Genomic DNA, 25201 nt, shown 5'->3' with positions numbered 1-25201 from the left:
GAATTCTTAATATTAGTTGCATGTACACTTATCAAAGTAATTAATAGTTTTAAGAAATTGAGTTTATTTTTTTATTATTATTTTTTAATAAATTTTTATTGTTCAGATTATTACAGGTGTTCCTCTTTTTTTCCCCCCATAGCTCCCCTCCACCTGATTCCCCACCCCACCCCACCCCATGCCCTTACCCCCTGCCACTGTCTTCATCCATAGGTGTAAGATTTTTGTCCAATCTCTTCCTGCACCCCTCACACCCCCTTCCCCCTGAGAAATGTCAGTCCACTCCCTTTCTATGTCCCTGATTCTATTATATTCACCAGTCCATTCTGTTCTTCAGATTTTTTATTCACTTGATTTTTAGATTCACTTGTTGGTAGGTATGTATTTGATGTCATTTTGTTGTTCATAATTTTTATCTTTACCTTTTTCTTCTTCTTCCTCTTCTTAAAGAATACCCTTCAGCATTTCATGTAATCCTGGTTTGGTGGTGATGAACTCCTTTAGCTTTTTCTTGTCTGTGAAGCTCTTTATCTGACCTTCAACTCTGAATGATAGCTTTGCTGGGTAGAGTAATCTTGGTTGTAGGTTCTTGCTGTTCATCACTTTGAATATTTCTTGCCACTCCCTCTGGCCTGCATAGTTTCTGTTGAGAAATCAGCTGACAGTCATATGGGTACTCCTTTGTAGGTAACTAACCGTTTTTCTCTTGCTGCTTTCAAGATTCTCTCTTTGTCTTTTGCCCTTGGCATTTTAATTATGATGTGTCTTGGTGTGGTCCTCTTTGGATTCCTCTTGTATGGGGTTCTGTGCGCTTCCTGGACCTGTAGGTCTATTTCTTTCACCAGGTAGGGTAAGTTTTCTGTCATTATTTCTTCTAATAGGTTTTCAATATTTTGCTCTCTCTCTTCTTCTGGCACCCCAAAAATTCGGATGTTGGTACGCTTAAAGTTGTCCCAGAGGCTCCTTACATTATCTTCATATTTTTGGATTCTTTTTTCTTTTTGTTTTTCTGGTTGCGTGTTTTTTGTTTTCTCATATTTCAGCTCTTTGGTTTGATTCTTGGGGTACGTTGATCTACAGTTGAGTTTCTGTATATTCTTTATTTCAGACAGTATATGCTTAATTTCTGACTGGTCCTTTTCCATTTTTTTGGCATTCTTATTAAGGTCCTTGAAGGTCTCACTAAGCTCCTCGGAGGTCTCATCAAGTTTCTCGGTGGTTCTTAAAAGATTCTTGAGTAACCTTAAAAATGTGGTTCTGAACTCTATGTCATCCAGTAGTTTGCTTTCCTCCATTTCTTTCATTCGTGACATGTTTCTTTGTCTCCGCATTTTGCTGCTTCCCTGTGTTGATGGAGTGGCTTTGTGTGGTAGGTGACCTATAGGGACCAGTAGCTCAGCCTCCCCAATCACCTGAGGTGGACGCTCTTGGTACACCCCTTTGTGGGCTGAGTGCAAAGTCTTGGTGTAGTTAAGCCTTGATTGCTGTTGGTACACTGGGAGGAATTGACCTCCAGGCCAATTGGCTCTGAGGACCCGCTGTGTCTATAATGGAAGAACTGCTGCGCTAGAGACACACTTATGGTGCAGGACTTGTTTCAGTGGGGCTTTGGTGCTCACTGAGTCTGCCTCTTGAATGTGTCACTTATGGATGTGAGGAGTTGAAATCTGGTGTCTCACACTGACCACTAGGTACACTGGCTTCTGGATCTCCAATGGGGTGTGGGTCAGCTACTGTCTGAGGCCACCCAGCAGGCGCTACAGTGAGAACTACAGTTTTTCTCCTCTTTGCTTGGGGTTTGGAGGTTTTGGAGCTGTCTGACCCGGGCTGCAAGTTTGCTAGGTTAAGCTGTGATAGGGCAGGCCATTCATATGCTAAAGCCGCTGCTTGGAGCTTGGGTGGGTTTGTAGATTGTGCGGGGTGGGGTCTCAGGGTGTCAGTAGGCTAGGGTGTAGCAAACAGCGATGACTGCCAGTAAGCCAGCTCTGTGTCTCCAACCACGTCCCCACGTCTCGTACCCCAGTGCAGTAAACAATTATTCCTGCTTTCCAACCCGATGGCAGACAGTCCAGCTTCTCCCCGTAGGAGTTTGGGTCCCCCGCGTCTCCCCAGAAACTGGAGTTCGGAGTAATTGGGAGCTTGTTTCCCTTCGGGTTGTAAAAAGCAGCGCTACCAGTCGCCTGCCGCCAGCCCGATATGCGCGCCTCCGTACCTCAGCTTTTCAGTGCTTGTGCAGGTCTTACTGCTCTTTTCTCTTTCCATCTAGTTGTAGAACTTCCACTCAGCCAGCTTTCCCATGGTTCTGGGTGATAGACGTTTTGTCTTTTAGTTGTAGTTTTGAAATTGTTGTGCGAGGCAGCAGTTTAGGTGTTTACCTATGCTGCCATCTTGGATCCTCTCCTAGAAATTGAGTGTTTAAATTAAAACCAGTTATGGTTGTTGAATCTTTTCAACAGTGAAATCGTATCACACAAAATTACTGAGCTGGCATAGATCTGCAGTGTTGCTCAATGAAGATCAGTAAACTTGCTTTGATTCCTACTAACCAGGGGAGGCATGGGAGTTCTAGTCCTAGAAATGACATGAGGAAGAATATAGAGAAAAATTAAGATCAAATGTGCCCTAGAGACTGGGCTCTTTACCCACTGTTCTGATTGCATCCTAAGTGAGCATGTGTAGCTTTAACATGTCAGTGAAAGTTTCCAAGAACATTTCCAGGATGTTGTGTTGCACAAGATGGACTTGCTTGAGAATCAATGCACCTTCTGCAGGGAGTCCAGTAATATCGAAGAGGCCACTGATCCAGAGAAACTCCCCACTGGATCACCATCTCTCATCACAAATGATTAAATCTCACCCATTTCAGGTTAGGCCATTGCTGGAAGTTACATTTAAATGTAATGTTAAGGCTTTAAGGGCAAAAGAAAAAAAATATTTTAATGGATAATGAAACATCTTTGTTACTCTATTGAGTTTATTCCATTCTTTATCAAAATTCTTAACTGATCTGTCTTGCTCTTTTGGATTTGAAGATTATTAAATAAAACCATAATTAAATAATGTTCTCTTCTCTCAAAAGGAAGGTATATTTTTTGGGAAAAGAAAAAAATATTTGTGTGTGTGTGTATGTGCACATATGCAAACATGTTTCTTTATTAGAAGAAGAAGGAAATTCATTTTTCATTCTCACCAGTTTTTTAAAGCTGCTTTTTATGACATCTACATATTATTCTTTGGACATTTGCTGAAACTATTAAAATGGGATTTGACAGTGAACAATTTACTTTGTTAATGCATTTTTTAAAAGCAAGCATTTACATGCTTGTACATTTTTGTCATTTCTTCTTTGAGTAATATTTTAGTCTTTTATATAAAAGATCATTAAGAAAGATACAAAGGTGAATATTCAACTTCAAGGATTTCAAAGCCTAATGGAGAGAAAAAATGTGCATAAGTAAGTAAAAGAGATGGTGGAAAGTGATATGTAACATGAAAAGGGTCAAGAACAGTAGTTGGAGGGAAAAATGAAGACATCACAATGGTAACATGACTGTATATAGGCCTTTGAAGACGGGCAGAATCAGCGCAGGTGGGAAAGGTAGAACATTTTTGGAAGAAGGAATAGAATTGAGGTGGAGACTTGCTAGATAATTAGAATAAATGTGCCTTAAAACTACATCCAAGTACCATACTTCACAAATTATTGAAGAAAAAAAGGGAGAGAAGGAAAGATAATATTTTGACTGGAAATAGTTTCTGTTTAGCTAAGTTAGAAAGAATATGGTACTTTATTATATGTTTTGTTTCCATAGAGAGGTTATTAATATCTTAATGATGTCTTCTTTTATAAGGTAATCTTGACTGATGTTTAAAAAATAATCTCAATATTCGACATGTTGAATGACCTTAAATATGCTCATTTATTATGTAAAGAATATGAACTATTAAAGTTTTTAACTAAAGAAAGTATGTTCTAATTTTTATCTTTGCATATGTTCCAATGTTAAAATACATACATATTTTATTTTCAATAAAATGTAAATTATTTACATATATTTACCCCTGAATGTAAATTTCTGACGCGCTAAATAAGTTTCTTTGATTGCTTCAGGTCACTGATATGATGCTTCAGGACAAACCCTATCCTGATTGGGGGAAATCTGCGAGAGCTTTCTGGAAGAAAGGAAATGTTAGGATCATTTTATTCTGGTAAGAGATTGTTTAATTTATTGACTTATACCTTGTCTCATTTACTAAATGATTTGGATTGGATGTAGTTTTCTTTAGATATATAGAATTCTGTGTGGAGAGACATTATAAATGTGTACTACATTCCATTAAAATGATTAAAACCAATCATTATAATTATTCTATGAATTTCTGCTTACAAATTATTACACATACACATTTACAAGCGATATGTTTTGATAATATAGTGATGCATAGATTTTAGCAGAGGTAAGTAGGATTTTGACTGAGCAAAAACAAGCTGTAATTTTTATCAATGAATTATGATATTAAAAAAGTCTTCAGTAAATGCTAAATTTCCAGTATATTTAACATGATATAATTCACTTTGAAGAAGTTGTACAGAAAAGGAACCTCTTTACAAATCACATCTGGCTCATTGGCATTTCTTCTTTACAAAGTTTCCTTTAGATCCCCAGCCAATCATTGCAATTTAAAAAACAACTTATGTCTGATAGAACTTCGCTGTGCTTTTTTTAGTGGCATCACTGTTATTTATGAGTATCTGAACAAGGTTAGAAAGAAAAGGTAGGAATGTGCAGAGAGCAAGAGGGCACCTTCTCCCGGCTGTGTGCCACTGGCCAAGCACAGGGATTCGACCTGATTGTGAGAAGTTATGTACACTGACATGCAGAAGAGTGTAATTAATGATGCCTGTGCCTGGTAAATTCCAGCCTCTCCACCTGCCTTTTGAAATGAAGGCAAAATCTGTTTATTCTTGGATTTAATTTGGGGGCATAGAATGTTTTATGTATAAGCTAGAAAAATCATAGTTACTGGGTACTTAAAAATATACTCTGTAAGATATCTTTGTGCTTTTGCACTAATCATTAAATGTTGCTAGACATAGGAAGCATTTTAAACCTATTTCTTAGCAGGTAAATAAAAGTAGATTTTTCAATAATGTAAAAATAAATATGGTTTTATAGGTATTTATTCATACCTGTGTCTTTGCGTCAAGTGTGGTCTATTTTTATGATGCATTTAACCTCCATATGTTTCCCTGCCTAAAACGTTTCCATGTATCTTGTTTAAATAATATGCTTTATAATATTTGGGGCAAATGTTTATTAAAGGCACATTTTGCTACAGGCACTGGGGTAAGTACTTAACATTTTATATATTTGCTCATTTAATTCTGACACATATAAGGTAGGTGCTGTTACTATAAGCATGAGTCTCTGACTCTGGAGCCCCAGTTTTTATTTTATTTTATTTTATTTTATTTTATTTTATTTTATTTTATTTTATTTTATTTTATTTTATTTATTTATTTATTTATTTATTTATTTATTACAGAGTGTGTTTTTATTTATTTTTTAACATTTTTATTTATTTTTTTAAAAAAATCTTAATTGTTGGAAGTCCTCCTTTCAACAATAAAGGAAAAATGTCCTCCTTTCCCCCCATCAACTTCTTCCAGCCTGCTCCTGCCTCTACCCTCAGGCACTCATGGAGCCCAGTTTTTAATCATTACACCACACTGCCTCTAGAAGAACAAAAGATGCAACAAGTTGCAAATTTCCAAATGATTATCTTTAATCCATTTTTAGATAATGGTTCCAGCTAAGCATGTGAGATTCTGGAAAATTATTCTACCCTACAGAATTCTCTATAGGGGTTTTAAGAATCACAATTTAAAAGGAGATAGGTCTTAATAATAAAAATGTTTATGACCTATCTCTTTTAAAACAACCTACGCTGCTTTGTTTACAGTCATTTTGTATTATTTAAATGTACCTTTAAAGGCAGCCCATTGATTATTGTACAATGTGGCCAGTTACCAAGGTCACATGTATATTATCAAAAAGGCAAGGCATGCATAATTATCCCATGGCCTCCATGGTTGTTGTCATTAGCTACTCTTAATTGTGATGGCTGTTTCAGAGGAAAATAAATCATACTAGATTTTCCTGAACATCTTAGTACATCTTTCCTTAAATGTTACCACTCAGGTCTATATGTTGTTAAACTAATTTAGTTGGTCACTGGCAGATAATATTCTTGAATGGAGAATAAACTAAAACTCATAGTTAATCTTATAGTAGTTGTTTCTGTATAAGTATTGATAGGAGATTATTATTAGAGATCATTTTTCCAAGGTAGTATTTCAAAACATGGAGAGCATAAAATAACAAGGGGAATTTAAATGTCAATTTTTCCGATTTTATTTATTTCTACAGTTACATTATCTTGACAACAGTATTCTTTCTTTTAAAAAAAGGAAAATCAGATACAAAAAGTTGAATATGAAAATTATGTGGGAAGCAGAGAGAGGAACCAAGATGGCAGCATAGGTAAATGCCTGTATTTGCTGCCTCCCATAACTACATCAAAATTACAACTAAAATACAGAACAACTATCATCCAGAACCATGGAAGTACTATATCTAGAGAGGTAAAGAAGAAAACGTATTGAGACTGGTAGGAGGTGGGGAGGCGTGGAACAGGCTGGTCTGGCACCTGGGTGTGCTGCTTTTTTAATCAGAAGGGAAATCGCCTCTGCAGAGGCCGTCTGGGGGAGCAAGGAGTTCCAGCCCCATGCCAGACCCCCAGCTCAGGGTCCCAGAGCTGGGGAAAGAAGTCCCTCTGGCAGGGGTGGGCAAACTTTTTGACTCGAGGGCCACAATGGGTTCTTAAACTGGACCGTAGGGCTGGAACAAAAGCATGGATGGAGTGTTTGTGTGAACTAATATAAATTCAAAGTAAACATTATTACATAAAAGGGTACGATCTTTTTTTTTTTAATTTCAATAGTTTTATTCATTTCAAACATTTTAACAAGAAGAATGTAAACACTAATTATTATAATTTGAAACTTCAAAAAATGGAGGAATCATAGCACAATAACATACCTTATATTGAAGATGGCAAAGGCAAAATAAAATTGCCTAACAAAGGAAAGGTACAAAAGCCTTTCAAATTAAACTTAAATATAATAAAATAATTTAAAACTAAAACAAATAGAAAAGAACAAAATGTGTAAACAGTAAATTAAACATTTTCTTTAGTGCAACTTCCAAATTATGCCCGGGACGTAGATTTAGATGGCAATGTAGACTGGGTTGAAAGGTTTTTGGTCTTTAAAACATCAACTTCAGTGGGAACAGTGTTGTTGGTCTCCTTTTTAGCTAATGCTCTGATACTGTGCTCTCCAGGGGCGTGTCTCCCTACATCACCACGATAATGTGTCTACCCATTCCCAGGGTGATGTCGGGGGACGCGTCCGCAGGCATTACAAGGAGCCTCTGGAAGATTGAGAGGTTGTTCCTTCTACTGAATGGGCGGTTATAAATCCACCCACTCAGAAGAAGGAGCTGCAGCCGTGTTTCCCGACGTTGCCGTGTTAACACTGCTGCTGGTGAAGGAGCGGAGGGGAGAGCAAGAGAACCCTCTGCTCTTTCGGCTCCGCAGGCCGGATAGAACAGCCGAATGGGCTGGATCCGGCCTGCGGGCCATAGTTTGCCCACAGCTGCCCTATGGGCAGTAAGAACTATGGACTGTAAAAACAGTGCAGATTGGGGTTGAGTGACCCACAGGCTGCTAGAGACCCAGCTGCTCCTCTTATAAGGTCGGCACCTGGAACTGAATTTACAAGCTCCCGCTTGCTCTGAGCTCCAGTGCTGAGTGAGGCTCTGGGGGACCCAGGCAGATACGCGGAGAAACTGGACTTCAGGGAAGGAACTCGGGGGTGGCTTTCTTCCAGAGGCAGGTGCTCACAGTGGTCATTGTTCCCATGCTGGGACCTCCCTAGTGCAGGGCTGATGGGAAACCAATTCTGTTTGCTCTGCCTTAGAGACTCCTTGAGACCCCACCCCACCCAATTTACAACCCCACCCAAGCTGTGTACAGCTGCTATTGCATATGAATGGCTTGTCCTTTTTCAGCCTAAAATCTGTCAAACAAGCTGCACTGGGGTCAGGGAGCCCCAAAGCTATCAATAAAAGGCCCAAGCTGGCACCAGCACCTGCTTGCCTTGCTTCACAGCTGGGCCTCGTCTGTGCACTTCCAAACCTGATACAAAGAGGAGGAATCTGTAGATCTCTCTGTAGCTCCTGTTGGGTGGCCCCAGGCAGTGGCTGATTTTATATCTCCTTGGAGATCCAAGAGCCAGTGTACCCAGTGGTCAGTGTCAGACCATGCCAGATTACAACTCTTCACATCCATAAGTGACACACTCAAGGGGCACACTCAGTGAGCACCAAAGCCCCACTGAAGCGAGTCCTGCCCCATAGGGGTGTCTCCTGCACAGCAGCTCTCCCACTGTAGTCAATAGCTGGTCCCCACAGCCAATTGGCCTGGAGGTCAATTCCTCCCAGTGATACCAACAGCAACCAAAACTCAACTACAACAAGACTGTGCACACAGCCCACAAAGGGGTGCACCAAGAATGTCCACCTCAGGTGATTTGGGAGGCTGAGCCACTGGGCCCTATAGGACACTTACTACACAAGGCCACTCTATCAACTCAAGGAGACTTAGCAGCTAATACATAGAAACAAACACAGGGAAGCAGCCAAAATGTGGAGACAAAGAAACATGTCACAAATGAAAGAAATGGAAGAAAGCAAACTACTGGATATAGAGTTCAAAACCAGTTATAAGGTTACTCAAAAATCTTCTAGAAACCTCTGGGAACTTAGTGAGACCTTTAAGGATCTTAGTGAGAATGCCAAAAAAAAAAAATGGAAAAGGACCAGTCAGAAATTAAGCATACACTGACTGAAGTAAAGAATAATATACAGGGATTCAACAGTAGACTAGAGGATCCCAAGAATCAAATCAATGATGTGAAATACGAGGAAGCAAAAAAACACTCAACCAGAAGAGCAAAAAGAAAGAAGAATCCAAAAATATGAAGATAGTGTAAGAATAGCTCTGGGACAACTTCAAGCATACCAACATCTGAATTATGGGGGTGCCAGGAGAAGAGAGATAGCAAGATAATGAAAACCTATTTGAAGAAATAATGACAGAAAACTTCCCCTACCTGGTGAAAGAAATAGACTTACAAGTTCAGGAAGTGCAGAGAGCCCCAAACAAGAAGAATCCAAAGAGGACCACACCAAAGCACATAATTAAAATGCCAAGGGCAAAAGACAGAGAATATTAAAAGCAGCAAGAGAAAAACAGCTACCTACAAGGGAGTACTCATAGGACTGTCAGCTGCTTTCTCAACAGAAACTGTGCAGGCCAGAAGGGAGTGGAAAGAAATATTCAAAGTGACAAATAGCAAGAACCTACAACCAAGATTACTCTGCCCAGCAAAGCTATCATTCAGAGTTGAAGGTCAGATAAAGAGCTTCACAGACAAGAAAAAGCTAAAGGAGTTCATCACCACCAAATCAGTATTATATGAAATGCTAAAGGGTATTCTTTAAGAAGAGGAAGAAGAAGAAAAAGGTAAAGATTAAAAATTATGAACAACAAAGTGACAACAAATACATATCTATCAACAAGTGAATCTGAAAATCAAATGAATAAAAAAATCTGATGAACAGAATAAACTGGTGAATGGAATAGAATCAGGGGCATGGGAATGGAACAGCCTGGCAGGTCTCAGTGAAGAAGGGGTGTGGGGGGTGCGGGAAGAGATTAGACAAAGATCTTATATGCACGTATGCAGTACCTATGGACACAGACAATAGGGTGGCAAGGGCCTGGGGTGGGGTGGGAACTGGGTGGTGGGGAGCTATGGGGGGTAAAAAGAGGGACATCTGTAATAATCTCAACAATAAAGATTAAATAAATAAATAAATAAATAAATAAATAAATAAATAAATAAAATTATGTGGGAAGCAAAGACATCTCCCTTTTCATATTTTTCAGAAAAAAGGGGGATTTAGCAAATATAAAGATCATATTTTTTTAGCTCTAGAAGATAAAATACAGAAATCATTGGCAAGGTTTTAAATGAAATCAAAGCTAGTATTTACATACTATACGCTGTGTGTCAGCCACTCAAAAAAGAGATGTTTTCTTTCCGTTTTGCCCTAATTAAGAAAAGAGAAATTAGTGTGAAAATTTTATGGTGGAGAAGAAATTTTACCAAGGGAAGTTCTCATAAGTTGGAATGTGATTATGTGCAGCAGTGTGAACAGTACAATTTGGAATTTTGTTCTAGTAAACTACCTCTTGCTTATGTGTAGCTACTTTAACTCACTAATGCCTGTCAGAAGCTGTTTTGTTCCCAAGTGTGTGGCTTTCTTCTTTGATTCTTAGTGATAGCTGTCTCTACATGGAAGAAAACGGATCTTGCTTCTTTCTGTAATTGTGCAGAGATGAGGCTATGTTCACATGGGCTCTTATGTCTGGGAGGAGATGAAATTGTGGCCATATTTGAAAGCCCTAAAAGGGAAAGGGAAGGATAATCACAAACCTTCCCTTCCAAAGCCCTTTTTTCGGGCTTTTGTATAATTAGAAAGAAGAAAGATCTAAGAATCTAAATCCCAGCTGAATGCCATGTACTATTCTCTTTTTCAGCGGGACTTCCACAAACTCTCACTCACTTGAATCTGTAGTAAAAGAACATATACCTACAAAGCAAGTAATATGATTTTTTTTTGTTAGCTCCTGTCTTTATGTCTAGAGACAAAATTTATGTGATTTTGATGGGAAGCATCTTGGGATGATACTTTCCAAAAAGGTTAGCTTTTAAATAATAAGGGATGACACTCTTCTGTGATTAGGGGATGAATTGGCAGAAGGGGTTGGGAGAGTAGTAATCTCTCAGGCTTCACAAACATTCCAGTTCTCTGCCTTCCAAACCCATGACAGAATTACACTTTGCTGTCCCCTCTGGTCACGTGACTTGCTTTGACCAGTTTAAATGTGAGTGAGAGTGGCATGTGTCACATTTAAGTAGAAGCCTTTAATAGTCATTGAGGAACATTGAAGGGAACTCTTTTTTTTTTTTTTTTTTTTTTTCGCAGTAGCAATTTTAGAAGCTTGTGTCTAGCCGGAGCCCTTGTCATGCATTTTCCCTGAATGGCTAGAATAAGCCAAGCATCTTTAACAACAGAATAGACATATAGTTGAGCAAGAAATGGTCCTTTACAAATGTTAAGCTACTGAGACTTGGGGATTGTTTGATATTGCAACATAAACTAGCCCATTTTAATGTATACAGAAATTGATCTCTGGAAGCAGAGGGCTGCCACAACAGAAAACTGGAAGAAAAATTTTTTAAAGGGCTAGGCGGCAAATGGCAAGGACATTGGAGGCTGGCAAGATGGTAATGCAGGTGTTTTGGTGGTGAAGTATTTGGGGAAAAAATGTCATGAGATGCTCTAGGAGAGGTTGGAAAACAACGTGCTAACAGTGTGTTGCTGTGTGCCACTGTATACAGTTGTCCATGTCTATTCCATTCTGATGCATAGAGATTATCTTTTATATTTTTATCTTTTATTTTATGATTAGTGCATTTTTTAAAAAGTATTTTAGCTAGCGCTGTGATAATTTGAGTGAGCATCTCTTAATTTTTACCTAGGAAACAAATGTAGCTGCTGGTGTTTTTTTCCTGCTTTGAATACCATGGTTATTATTATTATTACTAGAGGCCTGGTGCACGAGATTTGTGCACTGGGGGGAGTGGGGAGTGTCCCTCAGCCCTGCCTGTGCCTTCTTGCAGTTGGGGATCCCTCAGGGGATGTCTGCTTGCCAGCTTACAGGCAGTCAGACATCCCTCTCACAGTCGGGTATCCCTCACTCCTTACCGCCCACCTGCAGCGGAGACGGGAGAGGCTCCCGCCACTGCTGCTGCACTCGTCAGCCATGAGCTCGGCTTCTGGCTGAGCAGTGCTCCCCCTGTGGGAACACACTGACCACCAGGGGGCAGCTCCTGCATTGAGCGTCTGCACCCTGGTGGTCAGTGCACGTCATAGTGACCAGTCATTCTGCCATTTGGTTGATTTGCATATTACGCTTTTATTATATAGGATTATTTAAAATATGTTTTATTGACTTCAGAGAGAGGAAAGGAGGGGGATAGAGAGATAGAAACATCAACGAGAGAGAAACATCTTCAATTGCCTGCCTCCTGCATGCCGCCCACATCCTGGCAATGTGCCCCAACTAGGAATCAAACCTTGACCTCCTGGTTCACAGGTCAATGCTCAACCTAGCCAGGCACCATGGTTATTATTAAAATCTAATAAAATTAACTTATTTGTTTCATTTTGATCAGTGAAGAGCTAATCATAAGTGATTATTATCTTACTATACGTGGTGTGGGAGAGTAACATGACAATAATAAAATAATGATAAAATGCAAGAATGTAATTTAAAAATACCTAAGAATCAGAGGCAATATCAGTCAAAAGTGTTTTAGTAATAGCTCTACCAACATCATGCTCTATGACCTGTATGACTATTTGAGGTTTATATTTTCTTTTATGCAAAAGAAGTGTATTTTGTTATTCATGATCTTTTCCAGCTCTGTAATGCTATCTATAATAAAATTAAAACACTGACACAGAGCCATTTTGTCTGCTTTACCCTAAAGGCAGAATGTGATTGCTATAGTCTGAATGTTTTTCCCTCCAAAATTTCTATGTTGAAATCCAGTACTTTATATAATGGTATTAGGAGTTGGGGCCTTTAGGAGGTGCTAGCACATGAGGTTGGAGCCCTCATGGATGGGATCAATGCCCTTCAGAGAGATCCATAGCCCTTTCCACCTTGTGAGGACACAGTGAAAGGCACCAGCTATGAATCAGGAAGAGCGTCCTCACAAAATAAAACTATGCTCATGTCTTGATCTTGGACTTCTCAGCTTCCAGAATTGGAACATATTTCTGTTGTTTATAAGCAACCCAGGCTGTGCTATTTTATTATAGCAGCACAGTGAGCTAAGACATGGACCAATGAGTGTATGTCACATGGGAGCAGATTCACATTCATATATGAAGGATGCCCTAATGATGGGAGTCTCAATGCTGAGTGAGTCTCCCACATGAAGAACTGACTCTCCATCAGTTAAGAGTATCCCTGCAAATGCTAGGTTATCTTTCAGGGATGCTATAGGTAGATTTTCACATTAAATGAGAAAAAAACACACATCACTCCTAATTTTTAATCGAACATGAAGATTCTGTGACTCTACAGTTTTAACTACAAAAGTATTACATATCTTCTGCATTATAATAGTCTACTTTATATTAATTATCATTTAATATGCTCTATATAAATCCATCATTATTATGAGCAAAATTTTTACACTAGACAATAATTCATGAGAGTTTTTTGCCTCACTTCCCAAATAAGAAATTAGCTTATATATTTCCTCTGGGTGAATTTTGTCTACTTGCCTATATCCTTCCTTCCATCTCAACACATCTCTTTAAGCAGTTGTCTATCCTTAATTAATAGCTGCCTCTATGGCTAAGAAAAAGCAGAACGGTTTTAGTCCAAGTCAGATAGCTATACCCACTGAATCATTCACATTAACTTTAAACACTACACTGAGTTCACAGGGTCCAATGTAAGTCTGGCTACTTCTAAGCCCAAAGATCCAAGAATGTGCTTCAACTGGTTTACTGTGTTGTTGTATTATTTGGAGATTTTCATTTAAAAAGTAAAATCTATATTTATTCCTTAGAGATTTAACTCTCAGGCATAATTTAACATAATCTGATGCCCTTCTAGACTTAATTTTGCTGAATTAAGAACAAACCTTGATTTTATTAACTTATTTAAGTAAATACTTAAGTTGTGAGAACAATATGAAATAGTGGTTTAGGAACACAGACCCTTGAGCCATCTGTGTAGCTTTCAATCCTGTCTTCACTACTTACTATTGTGTATTAATTACTACTATTTTAACTGGTATTATGCTTGTAGTAACTCTGCACCAGGTGCTCTCCGTGGTACTGAAAACTCAACTTTGAAAGAGAAAATAAGGAATCTGACAGCATATATATATATATATTTCTGTCCAATGAGAAATATGGAGGAAGGAAAAGGGGAAGAGGTAACACCAATAATGGGTATGGAATATTCACTTCCAAATATAGATGTCCCTTTGACCTTCTCTCTCACCTTCTGACTACACTCACTCTTTCTACTTCTTGTTTGACCCATAGATAATAAGTTCTAAGTAGTTCTAAGTGATCTAGTTCTAAGTGAGCTCAGGGAAAATTTTGTAAAGGAGCTAGAGCCAAAGTGTATTTTCAGGATAAGCAGAAGCCAGATGGAGGGAAACATGGCTAGTGGTTAGGGTATGTGGAGTGAGGAGAGGCAAAAGTCAAGGCTATCATTGAGTGTTTAGGCTTGAGCAATAGAACAGAAGATTATACTATTCACTGGGATAGGAAATCCTGATGGAGGAGGAAGTCTCAGAGGGCATAGTGACTTGAATGTATTGAGGTGATGTGCTTATAGAAATACCCAATAAGCAGTTTTTTTATATGGATATGGAACTGAGGAGTGAGGGAGTAGAAGTCCGCCATAGAAATATAATTAAAATTTTATTTTGGTTTATATTTTTACCCTCATATAGATGTTGTTACCTACATGCATATGGTATGTGAAGGACTATGAGTGGGTGTAGAGTGAGATTAAAAGGTCTACTGAGGTCAAACCTGTAAAGTTATTTTAATTGGGAACAGGCCGAAGAGGCATCTACAAAGAAGATAGAGAAAGAGGAACAAAAAGAATGAAAAATATGGAAAGTGTATGTCATAGATGCCAGGAGATGAGCATATATCAGGAGACATATAATTTCAATAGTCTAAAGCTGTAAATATACCAAATAAGGTGAAAATGCAAGTGTTCATGGGTTTTAATTCTAAAAGGATTATGGGTGGTGACTTTGGCAAGAATGGTTTTCTTGAATGTCACTGATAGAAGCTAGACTTATACTCAATCAAGGCGTGAATAAGAGCCCCAGTAGTTGGAACAGTAAGTATAGTCAGAAGATGAAAGAGAAGACTGGAAGGACATCTATATTTAAAAATGAATATTCCCTAGGAAGAATTTAAATAAATTTACTGGTTTGACTATTTATTGATTTGTTTTCTGCAGAGTATATCTTTTTATTTTTAAAGGCAATCATTAAAATTATTTGCTGCACAGTTATAGAATTAAAGCCTCTTATGTTAAATTCTGTAGTAAGTATTTACTATGTATGTAATTCTCATTTCTTACTAGAAAGATGGAGAATAAAGAGTTGATAAGGGTTTAAGTTAAAATACCTTTAAGTGTTTAAAGAAGTGTATTACAGTCAAAATGGTGATGAAGTTCTCTACATAGTTCTGCCTGTATCACATTACTTGGGAGCAGGAATAGCATCTTACTTACCAGGCTAGGACTTAGCACATGCCTGCCACACAGGAGGTATTGAATACATTCCTGTTGAATTAATTACTTTGGTGAGGACTTTCAAATCTACCATACTCTATGTTATTTCTGTAAATGTCTTCAGATAGAGTAATTTATTGAAAGTGATAAAATGTTAGTTAAAAATATTTTGACTTTGTGATTAACTGATAAGAAGATTTATAATGCTTATGAATTACTTTTTCTGAAAAATATTTATAAATGATTATTTTCAGTACTTTAGAAATTACTTTGGTAATAATTTCTCTACCCACAAATTCTGTGTTCTACCTACAACTAGGAAGTCCATTAAAACAATGTGGAGTATATAACTACAGTGATGCAACATCATCCTCCTACTGACCCTGAAAGCTTTTATATAAGTTCTTTTCCTCATTTCATATAGATAAGTGAAATTTAAAGAAAAATAATTAAATAAGTTGGTCTTAAATTGCTTAAATAGAATTATCCTATTATAGACCTTTCTTTAATTGCTAAATCCTGGAATACAACATTGAGCTCCAAAACAATCCTTGGATTTATGAATCTTTAAAAGAAAATGCCCTTTAATTAGGGCTTGGAAATACTGCATAGGTTTTCTGTGTAACAGTTATTGGTGGAACAGTTTCTTCTTCTTCAATTTGAAATTTTGTTGGTTGAATGGAATACTCCCCTGAGCCATGAATCCTGTTATACTGATTAAGTTTTTAAAGTATAAGTCATGTTTTCAAAGGTCCCTGAGTTCACATATAACTGCATAAATGCACAAATTTAAAATAGAAACAGTAAGTCCTAGAAAAGAGAAAGCAACATTTAACCAAGTTTCATGATTTGATCCATTTTGGCAGTGTGGGAAATGTTGGCATATCTTTTCATTTTTTCTCATGATTCATGCCCCCACTCCCACCATCTTTAGTAAACTAAAAATGCAAGTCTTTGATATATTAACAAAACAACAAATATTTCTATGACTCAACCTGTTAAAAAGCCCAGATACTTCATTCTTGTTATTTCTCTAGCTCTTTCAGTAACATTGAGGTATTTATCTTCATCCTGCGAATACTTACAAAGTGACCACAATGCAAATGTCTCTGAGCAAAATGCTGCTATGATAGTTTTTGTTGGCATAGAAGTCCTCCTTTAAAAAAAAAGTGTGTGTGTTTTTGTGTGCTTTGATCAAAATCTGCCCATTATAATTAAGGTCTTCTGTTCAGGTGACAATTATATCAGAATATTTGTAATTCTTCATTAAATCACTCCCATCATAACTGTGCATCCGCTTTTTTCATTCTGAATGGGGGAACAAACACAGTCTCAGTGTCACCAAAGTACAGCTGGTTGCTTAGTACTCATGATTCACTATGGCTCACATCTGGTTCTGAGATGGGCAATACACAAACTCAATTTTGTGGTACATTAGTCACTGTTGGAAACTCACAACTGATTGATTTTCAAACCAAATTTGCTGGTAACTAATACACTGATGTTCTCTACAGGGCAACTCTTTTACCGTTATCTAAGTGGAAGTGAATCCTTGCTTATTTCATGAGTCACTGAACAAAACTAAGCCACCTCCCTTAGTTTTCTGAGTGCAGGGAAGGGCAGTTTCTTTCTGGGCTCAGACCGCTATTCTCACTCACATGCAGAATTAATTCCCCCCAGCAATGCTGTTTTCATAAATCCAGCTCTTGTTTTCAGAATATCCTGTTCCTACATTTTCCAGTGCTGGCCGGAGCTCCCTTTGTGAATGCACTCTCTTTAGCAGAAGGGGTGGATGCATTAACTGTATTGAAAGTTGAAATACTTTGATGCTTGTTGTTGCACTAAGGTATGGAAGATAATCTTAGTGTAACATTTTCAATTTGGCTCCGTAAATTTTGAAAAATAAATATTGCTCTCTGCCAGTCTTCTTTAAACCCATTCTTTTGTTTTATGTAGTTCAGAATCAGCAATATTTTAAGCAAGCATTCCATAAACTCCTAGAATTGTAGAGGCCAGAGAAAACATGAATCATGATCCCAGCCCTCAAGAACCATGCAAATGATTTGGGCATGTCAAAACTCATTTAACTGCAATGAATGGTAGATAACATGAGATGGTTTGCAACCCAAAATTTAATTATTTCACACTGACTGTGATTGGGGTAGTCATGAAGGTAATCATGGAGGAAATTTGACCTAATTAGGCCCTTGAAGAAACCAGAGGTCAAGAAGAGGCACAGAGAAGTAGAACCTTCAGATGCTGGAGGTTCAGCAAGTAACAAGAGTACTCTCACTAGAAGACTGGAGCAGTCAGTATTCTCAGGTCCAAATGGGGGGTGGGGTATTTTTAATCTTCTCTAGGGCTGTTTTAGATCAATGTATACACAGGGTCTTACCTGAAAATATGTCAGATTTTTCAGGAACTGCAAAAAACCTACTGATCACAATGAGGCTCTGAACTAGGCAAGCAATGATGTTGGCCCAGTGCTGAATCACCTGGGATTGTGTCAGGGAAGCTTGTCGTTCTCTCATGTCCAATGAGAAAACAGGATTTACAGTTTGGTCTTTTATTCCCAACTATATTGTGGAAGTGTATTTATGTGGGTTTCCTACCATGTTCCTCCACTGTGAATTGAGAGAAGACACCATGCTTTGTTTTACTCATTATTACCAGGGCCTACTAGCTATGTAATTAGTATCTGTTCTATTGCTGATGCCAGAATAAATGAATACAACACTCCTTGGTAAACAAACCTAGAACCTTCTAACCTTTTTTAGTAGAAAGATGCTCTGGATGAGGACATTCTGGTGGAGAGAGTTTGTCAGTATAAGAAGCTCCCTGGGGTTCCTTTGGGTTTCTCCCTCCTTGGGGTTTCTCCTCCTCGGGGTTTCTCCTCCTCTTCGGGTAGTCTCATTTGCATTACTGCTGCCATTACCACAACATGGGCCAAGCATGATAGGAAACATTCTTTGTTTCTCTTTTTCATAGTTAGTAGAGTTAAAAGTTTTTTAGTAGACCAGCACTGAACATTAAAAAGCTCAAGAAGAAATGTTTTCAGAATGTACAGATCTATCTCCTCATCTCAGGGATCTGAACAATTGCAGAGACTTTCTACCTTTTTTCCACTTGCTGCTCTGGCTGTTTCTTTTGGTTTGAGCCACCATATTTCTGGCTGTACTGGAGTCCTTTATAAATAAACCTGGTACAATGCTACAGTCACATTTCCAGTTATAGGTTTGAGTTATTGACAGACTGTGGTGATTAACCCAGGAATAATTCTCCCCTCTATGTAGCTTTTACTCTACCCAGAGTATTATATATGAACCATGCAGGAGTCCAAGCCTACATATAGCATTGAGTCATTTTCTGTGTAATTCTTAACCATATTACTTTTAAAGTCATTGCCTCTATTGAATAATTCTATTCAAAAATGACTAGCATTTATCAAATGCTTCTGGTTTGCCCAGGACTGGGCTCTTCACAGTTTTTGTTTTATTTAATCTGCACCTTCACTGACCAGATACTTATCATTATTATTTGTATCTTAAAGACAAACTCCGTGGCTTAGAGAGGTTGCATAGCTGGTGAGGAGCAAAGCTGGGATTTGAGTACAGGCAGGCTGATTTCAGAACCTGTCCCATACTGCCCTGAGCAGATTCACTTATTCCAATATTTTAAGACATTTAATACAGTTAACAATGATTAGTCATATTTTTCATGTGTATATTAGCTCTATCCCTTTCTTTCTCCTGACAGATGGATTTGGGTTGACTAAAGACATAACTCCAAAAATTCTTTGAGTTTATCTACTTATGTTCTAATACTTTTATGTTACTTACAAAGATAATGAAACAACAGTCAGTTTAGTGACCTACCTACCCAAGGGCACAGAATTAGTTAATATCTCTATGACAATAAAAACTAGGGCTATTGGTTCCTGGTTTAATATTCATTTTACTGTATTACATTACCTCCCTTTTTCATACTTTTTTAAATCAATGTAATTCAAACTAAAAGAATTTGCTGATGACTGGATATGTTGAGTTAATAGCTCTTGTAAGCCAATAGTAATAATCAGAACATTCTGTGTGGTTTAAATTGATGTAATTGTATATCATTTTCTCTCAATTATGGGAATTAGGCAAGAAAAAGATGTGCAATAAGTAGTTTAATATGCCAATAAAGCATGATGTATTAACAGAAGCTTCATTTAAGTTCTCATATGAAAAGCCAATTGCTATTTTTCTTGTTTGTTTTATCTTCAGGAGTTTCAAGGACTTAATTTCTTTAAAATGTATTTGCAAGATTGAAAGTAAAGATTGCATTTGATGTCTTAAATGCTACAAATTATAATCACAACAAAAACTTGGCATTTTACTAGGGGACACTAGAAGTAAGAAGATATTAAACGTAGTCAGTTAAGGATTCTACTCCTTGGAAAATAGTGAGTTCAATGTTCCTCCAGAAAACATCCGCCAGAGAGAATATTCGGATATTAATTGCAAGAATAGACTAGCTGATATCCAAAATTTTTCGCCTTCTAAAATTCTATAATTCTAAGTAGACATTTTCTTGTCTAAGGTTATTTTATCTTTGGACAGGCATGAAGTGTTCAGAATAATGATTACAGCAACTCAAAGGAACATCTTAAAGGAAATGTTAATCTTATCATGCTTATTCTTTTGAAAACTATCAGCCATTAGAAGATATGCTTTGGGAAGATACTTAATGACATGAAAGGTGGAGGTGAAAAAGATACCTACAAGTAACTTTGGGAAATCATATTTGACTGGGAACTGGAAGACTAAAGACTAAGGGAATTAGACATAAATAACTATATTCAAGTTGGTAAAGTTATTTCTCATGGGACATCATTTGACAATTCTGAACTTGCTTTACATGAATATTGGAATTAGTTAATGAATAATTGGTGGTGGGAGCCAGATTTCTCACTGGGCAAGAGGGAAGTTACAGGAAAAAGGGGACGTTGGAGTAGGCTACAATGAACAATGTGGTACTAAATTAGTGTCAGGGACATCATTATGAAGTCATGCTTAGCTTAATATAGAGTAAAAGAAAGTTGGATATATATATATATATATATATATATATATATATATATATTAGAACACATACATATATTTCCTAGTTCTGTGTTGCAGAGAGGTCTTATAATGCCACTCCAGTAGAATGAGCACACTCAGGGCCTAGATCTTGGTTTTCGAAAGCCATCCTCCAATAAAAGAAACCAGGGCACCTGGGAGAAATGACTGGTTCCAAGTCTGGGTCAGAGAATGTATAAATATAAGATGATCCTGGAACATCTTATCATGCCAAAAAGTAAGTGTTAAAAACCGAAATGTTGAAGACATGTCAAAGAGACACAAGAGTAAACTTGAAATAGCTCCCATGGCCAAAGTTGGAACAATTGGATCAACAAAATAAGTGACATAATATGATCTATTAAAATCCAAAGTACCAAATAAATATCCATGAGCCCATCCTATTATAAATAATCAAATAAATAAATGTGGACTACTAGAGAAATTCCCCATACAGAAGAATTCTAAATAATTTATGTAGATACTCCTCCTTTCAAGATAGTGAATCTTAACGCCCCCTGAGTATGGGCTGAATTTTGTGCCTGGCTCTCAAAGAGCAGAGTATGGAAAAGGGAAACAAGTAACTACAGTGGAGAAATCCAGAAAGTGTTACCCTGGCCATGTGTTTAACATCAGTGATGAGTCATGTTGATAGCATGGATTAAGACCCCATATGTGTCTAAAATGCTGTCCTATTATAAGCATTGTATATGTATTTGGGCTCAATTTTGAAATATTGTATCCTCATTAGATCAGAGAGACCAGAAAGCCATCTATCTCCCCACCTTTTGTTTAACAATTTGAGAGGCCTTCTCCCAAATTATTAAGTGAGCTTCAGTTGTTTATAGAAGGATATTTTATTGTTGCCTACTTTTAGTTATATCTGAAGGCTATAACAACTATACTGTTCATATGGCCAGTGTCCTAGCCTTAGAATAAGATTCTAACTGTGGACTTCTGATATCAGTTTTATTTACTGGTATCATTCCCATCTCAGTGTAGTGATATCTCAAATATGTTACAGAAGTGCCAAGAACTTGTGATCCTTAATTGGTCATGTCTTCTTTATAAGCCTACTTTTAGCTGCTAAGATTTGGAGGTATAGGGGATCATCACAGAATTTTAAGTTACTGGTTAATGATACTACTGAGGCTTTGGTATAACTGGTCACTTTTGGAGGACTTAGTCTTATTTGGTTAAGTCTGTCTCTTTGAGGTAACTTTGTTTTTCAGACCTCCTTCCCCCACCCATTTGCTTGACTTTCTTGCCTTGCTTTAAGAAGATGCAGGAAAGGAAAGCCTCTGGATCTTTTCTGTGGAATCATTGGTTTAGCCTTATCTGTGAACAGTCACGGCTCAGCCACAATTTATCCTGTCTGACCTTTTAAGCCCTATTCTGGTTATGAATTCCATTTGCCTTCCCCCTACCTTCAGCCCAAGTCTCCACAGTCCCCTTTCTTAATTCCATGCTTCTGATGTCCACTCCAGGAGGTATCTGGAGCTGGTTCATCTTTTGTACCTAGCCACATCCCTCTACAAAAGCCATAAAGCTGTGACATTATTCTTTTACAGGAAAGACCTGCCACCTTTCTTGGGCCAGAGATGCCCTGCTGTGCTTGAGTGCCTTCATATTTATCTGGTCATTTCTACATGTCACCACATTCCCCTTAAGATGGGCCCTGATGGTGTAGGGGAATAAGGTCCGTGCTGTCTGATTCTTTCTCAAGGAATCAGAGAGACCAGAAAGCCATCTGTCTCCCCACCTTTTGTTTAACAATTTGAGAGGCCTTCTCTCAAATTATTAAGTGAGCTTCAGTTGTTTATAGAAGGATATTTTATTGTTGCCTACTTTTAGTTATATCTGAAGGCTATAACAACTATATTCATGCCTAGTCTATATTTCTTTGCCCTGATTCTCTTACACACACACACACCACCCACTCACGTGCACACACACCCCCCATCCATACACATATGCCCAAAAACCCACACATACATACACTTGAACATATGCACACACAAATATATTGAATTGATGGTAATCCTTGGTTCATGACACTTTCATTAGTGATCCTGCCAAGACCATCTTTTATCTATATATTTTTGTATGTCTTTATTTTATAGAATTTAATCATTATCAACTTGCCTTAGTACAAACACTTTAAATTTGACTCTTTTGTTCTGTCACCTCACATCTACATTTACATTAATAACCCTCTCAGTCCCTTTATCTGTGACAAGTCCAGAACAAAGGGGAGCTGGGAATGAGTCAAGCTTGTTTCAAATACATTTTTTAACAAAGTATTAATTTACGAGAAAATTACCTTTGGTAAAATTTCAAGTATTACAAAGCACGTAAAGTAGGATTTGGACTTGGGAGCTTCCTTCATTCTTGTCTCTGAAATCCTACCATGACAGTGTGATCCCACACTCCCTTTGTCTGTGAAGCTGGTCTTGCTTCTGAATACTCTTTTAGTAACCAGACCATGCCAGAGGCAATGCAATTCACTACGATCTATCAGAGCTCGGCAGCTGTCATATTAGGGCAAATGAAGAATTTCCAAAAATTACCATAGCTTTGTTCTCCCAGGCCCCCTCCTTTCAGCCTTTCTCAGTCCTCCTCTGATCCCCTCTCCCCAAGGCAGTGTTTGGAAGCCTGAGGCAAGGCAGCCACCCTCAACACCAGTTCCACTCTCTCCTCTGCCTGTAAGGGATGGAAAGCGGAGCCCAGTGCTCCAAGACGGGCAGCACAGTTTATTCGCATTTGCATGTTTGGGAAGGTAGAGTCTTTGCAGGCTGCTTTTTCTTAGTACAGCAGTTTCACGTGTCTTTGTGTGGAGTGGTGAATTTGGGGTAGGAAAGGAAAAATTCTATATGTCGAAAAACATACTTTGTATGTTTTATCCAATTGGGAAAGAACACGTCACGTTTAGGTTTCTCCTCACTAAAATCCAACTGGCTGAGATTCTCTTATACTATGAAGCAGCTTTGACTTAAAATGAAATGTTAGTATCAGAGAGGAAGTGATAGGCCAAAAAGCTGCCATGAAACTACATTAACATTTACTTGGTATACATTTGAATTACCCCAGTTGCACTGAAAGAATAGCACAATGAAAGAGTTGCTGGAATTAAAAGAGCAGAATGTTGTCAAGGTTGAAACTGTCAAAGGCAATTTAGTATGCTTCCCCCCACTTTCCCCACCCCCGTGAATAAATGAGCTGACTGTTTCCTTTTAACATAATATATATACACACACACACACACACACACACACACACACACACACACACACACACATATATATATATATATATATATATATATATATATATATATACACATACATACTGAGTGGCCAGATTATTATGATCTCTGAATGCATAATAATCTGGCCACTCAGTGTATATCCTATATAATATGCAGAAATCAATTATGTTTTAGAAATGGTCTATTCTAGTGCCTATGTTTCTCACATGGGGGCTATATTTCTTTTTCTATTTCTTTCTTTAAACATTCAGAGCATGTAAATGTCTATAAGCAGCATGATGAGATGAAATGAGCATAAGTATGGATCTTTAAAACTATTTTTATGACATTAGGTAGATAAACCTGAGTTCCGTCCTGTACATGCTAGGGATGATAGCATCTACCTCACAGAGTTTTATAAAAGCTGTGTGATAATATTTATTTTTATTTTTTAATTATAGTTAATACACAATATAATATCACTTTCAGGTGTATCACAGATTGATTAGACATTTATATAGCTTATGAAGTGATCACTCCAATAAGTCTAGTACCCATCTGACACTTTAACACATGTGTGATAATATATTTAGAACACCAACCTTTGTAGAGGGTCTCAGACACATTAGTACTCTTCCTCCTCCCCCTAATCCAGTCTAGTAACTATCTCACTGTGGGCACAACTTTGTTAAAGGATATTCCTATTGTGCGGAAAACCAGGGAGCTCAATGGGCATCTTCTACAGCTAAAATGGATTTACACCAAGCAATGGCACTCAGTGTCCAATCCACTAACCTCAGAAACCTGCAGTTGATGCTATGATATTTTGCAAAGAAAAAATATACTGTGGTAAAGTCACTAAGGAAGATACTTATATACTAAAATTGCTTTAATTGAGAAAACAATAAAGTATCTACATATATAATATAGGTATGAAATTTGGATATATATATATATCAGAGGCCCTGTGCATGAATTCATGCATGGGTGGGGTCTGGCCAGCCTGGCCAGGGGGAGGGGACATGGGCAGTTGGCCAGCCTGCCTGCTGGTCGAACTCCTGGTCGAGGGGACAATTTGCATATTATCCTTTGGGAAAAATGCTACAATTACCTAGAGTCAGGAAGAATTACTACCAATGTTTACTCAAAAGTTTTCCTTATTCCACCTATTTCACAGTCTGTTTAGGTACCGTGGTTATCTTCTCTAAGTACATAGGCACCAGATTGAGAAATGATCTCTCTTTCTGGATAAGAATTGAATGACTGGGGCAGAGGTGAAGGTCATCGGAAATGCCCTTAAAATAGT

The 25201-nt window shown here is 37.8% G+C and overlaps 1 protein-coding gene across 3 annotated transcripts in view; it reads left to right on the top strand.

The window, feature by feature from the left end:
• The window catches only part of TMEM117 (transmembrane protein 117), a 450126-nt gene that overhangs the window by 285247 nt on the left and 139678 nt on the right, over nt 1-25201 (top strand). For all 3 annotated transcript variants that reach the window (XM_080662299.1, XM_080662300.1, XM_080662298.1), the window contains one exon: nt 4112-4209. In XM_080662299.1, the coding sequence (XP_080518425.1) occupies nt 4112-4209 (98 nt within the window). The remainder of the gene's footprint in view (nt 1-4111; nt 4210-25201) is intronic.

The sequence above is a fragment of the Plecotus auritus genome, assembly GCF_963455305.1.
Source record: "Plecotus auritus genome assembly, chromosome: 3".
Lineage (NCBI taxonomy): Eukaryota > Metazoa > Chordata > Mammalia > Chiroptera > Vespertilionidae > Plecotus > Plecotus auritus.
This window is presented reverse-complemented; position numbering and strand designations above follow the sequence as displayed.